General features: G+C 43.2%; 1 gene segment (V, D, J or C); it reads right to left on the reverse strand.

Moving 5' to 3' along the window:
* Positions 1-4,380: 4,380 nt before the first annotated feature.
* Positions 4,381-4,937, reverse strand: LOC104674690. The segment is given in 2 exon segments: positions 4,381-4,790; positions 4,878-4,937. Coding segments are annotated over 2 exon segments (456 nt in total).
* Positions 4,938-5,570: the final 633 nt, after the last annotated feature.

Below are 5,570 nucleotides of genomic sequence, written 5' to 3' on the forward strand. Positions count from 1 at the left end.
AGCTGGAAACCGTCATTGTCAGCAAACTAGTCGCAAGAACAGAAAACCAAACACCACATGCTCTCACTTATAGGTGGGAACTGAACAATGAGATCACTTGGACTCAGGAAGGGTAACATCTCACACCAGGGGCCTATTATGAGGAGGCGGAGGGGGGAGGGATGGCATTGGGAGTTATACCTGATGTAAATGAGGAGTTGATGGGTGCTGATGAGTTGATGGGTGCAGCACACCAACATGGCACAAGCATACATATGTAACAAACCTGCATGTTATGCACATGTACCCTAGTACTTAAAGTATAATAATAAATAAATAAATAAATAATAAAACTGCTGAAAACCAAAGAGATATAGAAATACACACAGGCAAGTGGAGGTGAGCGGAGGGGGGATTCCTTCCCAAGGAACAGAAAAGATGGCGACAGCGTTCTTCTAGTTAAACCTTACAAGCAAGAGGAAAATTGATAGTATCTGTAAAGTGTTGGATGAAAAGTCAACTCATTATTTTATAACCCACGGATGTTCTCTAAAAAGTGAAAGAAAATTATATTTCTCTTTGACAGCATAAGGGGCCCAATGAATCCGTGCCGCCATGAGACTAGTGAAAATTATTTTGAAACTTTTGAAAAATTACAGGGTTTGGAAAGGCTCTAGCAGCATAAAGTAAGTGAAGAAATATTTATTCAAGAAAATCTATAAAGCTCAGTAAATCCAATCATCATATTTGATCTAAGATGCTCTTCCTTCCTTCCACATCCCAGCTCAGCATGACGTAAACTCCACTGCAGAAGATGCATCCAGGAAGACAGGACACCTTCTTCCAGCTCCCACCAGAGGAAACCTTCCCAGGGGCCAGGACGTTGGCCCTCTGACCCTGCCCACAGCACGTGATGCTGAGGCTCAGTTCTGGACAAGGGCTACTGAGAGCCAGAGACTCACTTCTTCCATGGAGCCCCACTCATGGATGGAGGCTTTGCCCTGGGTCCAGTGCCGCTGGGAACATTGGGTCCCTGGTTTCTAGCTCTGTCCTACTGGCAGAGGTTCCCCCCACCAGAACCAGAGTACTGGGAACATGGGAAGCTTCTGCCCAACCCTCCACTTAGCACTCATCTCCTACGCTGAGGAAGAAAAAAGCTCAACTTTGTCTCCACCTGCAGAATCTTGGTTATGTGCTCTGTCCCAGGGGAGAGGGAGATGCTGGAATTCAGTCATAAAGTAGGATCCTTAATTTGGTCCTAAACATCCTAACTTCAATAACAACAGAATGTGGAAAAGTTCAAAGCCTGCCAGTGCTCTCAAAAACAGTAGAGGGTGTGGTGGAAGGCCCTTGGAACGAGATGGGTGGATGCATGGGAGATGCAGACTAAACTGCAGGGCTGCTGGACTTGCAGGAGAGAACTGAGGAGGGGGAGAACTGGGGGATGTTCTCTTGTGGTTGGAACAAATGCTGGACACTGTTCCAAGGAGCCCGTATTTGTTTGCTTCAGTGTGTGAAGCAATTCAAACCTCAGTGCATGGTTGAAAATAGTAGGATTTTCCATCTGCAAGTGCTGGAGCTCAACATCTGGGCCTGGTCAGGAAAGAGACAGAGAAAGCCCAGCCCAAACCACTGACACCTGAGGATGACCGTGGTGCTGACAGCTGTGTCCCTTTGATCTTTGAGACTGACTTCTCTCACTTAGCGTCATGTCTGGAGTTCACCGGTAATGGTTTATGTTTTGGTCACTTGTTAATTTTTTATTGCTGATGGTGTTCAATTGATAGATGCTTCCTAGTTTCTTCACCTATTCAAATTATGAGACATTTATGTTGTTTTTAGTTTCTGATACACACACCCACACACACAATATCTTGAATATTTTAATAGAAGTTATGTGTGAATGTAAGATTGTATTTCTCTGAAGCAAATATTCAGGAGTAGGATATTAGGGTCAGGTGTTAAGGGCATATTTGATTTTAGAGAAAACCACAACTTATTTCCCTGAGTATCTGTTTCATTTTGCATTCCCATTAGCAATGATTTAGACTCTAGCAACCTGGCATGCTCACCAGCATTGGTGTTATCTGTATTTCTTCTTAATTTCAGTCATTTTAAAAAGTGTGTACTGGTGTCTCATTGTGGGCTTCGTTTGAATTTCTGCAATGGAGATTCCTGTTGAGAGCCTGGTTATTTGCTTCTGTGTCGTCTGCACATCGTCTTTGATGAAATGTCTGTACAAACCCTTGTCTAATTTTATTGGTAGATAATTCTTTTTTTTTTATTATTATACTTTAAGTTCTAGGGTACATGTGCATAACGTGCAGGTTTGTTACATATGTATACTTACGCCATGTTGGTGTGCTGCACCCATCAACTCGTCAGCACCCATAAATTCATCATTTATATCATGTATAACTCCCCAATGCAATCCCTCCCTCCTCCCCCCTCCCCCCTCCCCATGATAGGCCCCAGTGCGTGATGTTCCCCTTCCCGAGTCCAAGTGATCTCATTGTTCAGTTCCCACCTATGAGTGAGAACATGCGGTGTTTGGTTTTCTGTTCTTGTGATAGTTTGCTAAGAATGATGGTTTCCAGCTGCATCCATGTCCCTACAAAGGACGCAAACTCATCCTTTTTTATGGCTGCATAGTATTCCATGGTGTATATGTGCCACATTTTCTTAATCCAGTCTGTCACAGATGGACATTTGGGTTGATTCCAAGTCTTTGCTATTGTGAATAGTGCCGCAATAAACATACGTGTACATGTGTCTTTGTAGTAGAATAATTTATAATCCTTTGGGTATATACCCAGTAGTGGGATGGCTGGGTCATATGGTACATCTAGTTCTAGATCCTTGAGGAATTGCCATACTGTTTTCCATAATGGTTGAACTAGTTTACAATCCCACCAACAGTGTAAAAGTGTTCCTATTTCTCCACATCCTCTCCAACACCTGTTGTTTCCTGACTTCTTAATGATTGCCATTCTAACTGGTGTGAGATGGTATCTCATTGTGGTTTTGATTTGCATTTCTCTGATGGCGAGTGATGATGAGCATTTTTTCATGTGTCTGTTGGCTGTATGAATATCTTCTTTTGAGAAATGTCTGTTCATATCCTTTCCCCACTTTCTTATTATAATTGCATTGGTGGTTATATGACTTGCAAACAGTTTCTCATCTGTAACCTGGCATTCATTTTCTTATGTAACTTGAGTAGAAAAAGTTTTTAAATTTAATAAAGTCAACTAATATCAATTTCATTTGTTGATCATATTTTACATTTTAATTTTAAGATCATTGGGCAACTCTTACTTATTGCATATTGTGTCCATTATGTAATGTCTCATCATGCTCTCACCTTGTGCCCTCTCATCATTCTAAGTCTCCAATGTCCATAATTTCTCTCTACATGTCCTTGTGTACACACTGTTTACCTCCCACTTGTAAGTAATAACATGTGACACATGACATTCTGTTTGTGAGGTAATTCACTAATTATATTGCCCCCTAATTTTATGCATCTTGCTGCAAAACACAGTTTCATTCCTTACTGTGGCTGACAATTATTGAATTGTGCATACATGCTATATTCTTTTATAAAATCATCTGTTGGTGGACACTCAGTTTGACACATGTGCTACTGAGAATAGTTTTATGGTAAGCATAGAAGTGTGGGTATCTTTTTGAAATAATGGTTTATTTTCCTTTGGGTAGTTACCCAGTAGTGGGATTGCTGGACCAAATGGCAGGTCTATTTCTAGTTTTCTGGGAAATCTCCATACCATTCTCCATAGAGATTGTACTCATCCACATCCTCATCAACAGTGTCTAAGAGTTGCCTTTATTTCCCATCCTCACCAACATCTGATAGTTTTGAGTTTTTAATAATAGTCATTGCAGCTGTTGGAAGATGATATCTTATTGTGGTTTTAATTTGCATTTCCCTGATGGTCAGTGATGTTGAGCGTTGTTTATATATTTGTTATCATTTCTATGTGTTCTTTTGAAAATGTCTACTCATGTCCTTTTCTCATTTTAGTGGGGTTATTTGGTTCTTGTTGCTGTTGTTGTTGTAGAGTTGTTTGAGTTCCTTGCAAATACTTCACATTAGTTCCCTGTCACAGGCAAAGTGTGCAAAACTTTTCTGTCATTCTGCAAATTGCCTATTCACTCCATGGTTATGAAAAAAATTCTTTAGGTTAATTAAGTCTCATCTGTCTTTTTTGGGGGGTAACAGGAACCTTTCATGCTGAATTTTTGTCAGACAGGTTACAGCTTCTGCTTGCATGAACCACTAGCAGGGGACATGCCATTTATTAGTAAAGAAGAGGGAGGAAGACAAGGGTCTGAGTCAGATGGGGATAAGAAGCCCAGGCCCTGTCAGGAAAAGGCATCTCAGCCACTCTTTCCTGTTCTGCAGAGGTGGGGAGGGAGCACCACTGAGAAGCAGCCTGGATTCTTGTACAGGAGGCGCCCTGGGCTGTGTCTCTGTGGTATCCGTGCACAGTAATATGTGGCTGTGTCCACAGGGTCCATGTTGGTCATTGTTAGAACCACCTGGTTTTTGGAGGTGTCCTTGGAGATGGTGAGCCTGCTCTTCAGCGATGCGCTGTAGTATTTATCATCATCCCAATAAATGTGTGCAAGCCACTCCAGGGCCTTCCTCGGGGGCTGACGGATCCAGCCCACACCCATACCACTAGTGCTGAGTGAGAACCCAGAGAAGGTGCAGGTCAGCGTGAGGGTCTGTGTGGGTTTCACCAGCGCAGGACCAGACTCCTTCAAGGTGACCTGGGACAAGACCCCTGTGGAGAAAGCATAAGAAGATGAAGCCCACAAAGAAAAGATGCAGATGTTTCACCCCTGAAGTAGTGCTTGACCACAGCACTCACAGGACGGGACGGTCAGTAGCAGGAGTGTGTAGCAAAGCGTGTCCATGGTGGGGCACAGCAGTCACTGAGCCAGGCCCGGTGCTCAGCTTTTCAATTGTAAGGAGGGTGGAGCTGGTGGAGATTTGCATCCCTCATCTGAGCCCTACTCTATGGGGTGCACTCAGGTCTCAGGACTCAGTAGGGAAGTGCATCTGTAGTGAGGCGCAGTGAGCCCTCAGGTGTGAACGTCCACATTTGCTCTCCACTGGGGACACCATCTCATTTCAGGACCGTAGCTCTCAGTCAAGGCTGTGACACTCCTGCTTCCACAGACAGGATCTTCTTGGATGCTCACGCAGGGCACATGCAACCTTCTGGTTTCAGTCCTAGAGGATTAGACTAGAAATCAAGAGAGCTAGTGTTCTTCTTCCCTTCAAGAGAAATGACTGGTGGGCATCTGGGAGAGCAGGGGGCTCCCCACAAGAATTCCGATCAAAATCCTCTTTGATTAGGGGGAAAGTGATGAATGTTTTAAGAAAAAGTTGGAGAGAATAAATGAAAAAACATTTACAAATAATTATGTAAAGAAGTGTGTGCTTATCAGTGTGTGTGCACACAGCTGCATTCCTACAGGTAAGTTCCAAGAATAATCGATGTCCTTGTGCCCTGTCAGCTCTGTGGAGAGAGTAGGCTGCAGGCATGGCTTCCCTTTTC

This window comes from Rhinopithecus roxellana, chromosome 5 (assembly GCF_007565055.1).
Source record: "Rhinopithecus roxellana isolate Shanxi Qingling chromosome 5, ASM756505v1, whole genome shotgun sequence".
Lineage (NCBI taxonomy): Eukaryota > Metazoa > Chordata > Mammalia > Primates > Cercopithecidae > Rhinopithecus > Rhinopithecus roxellana.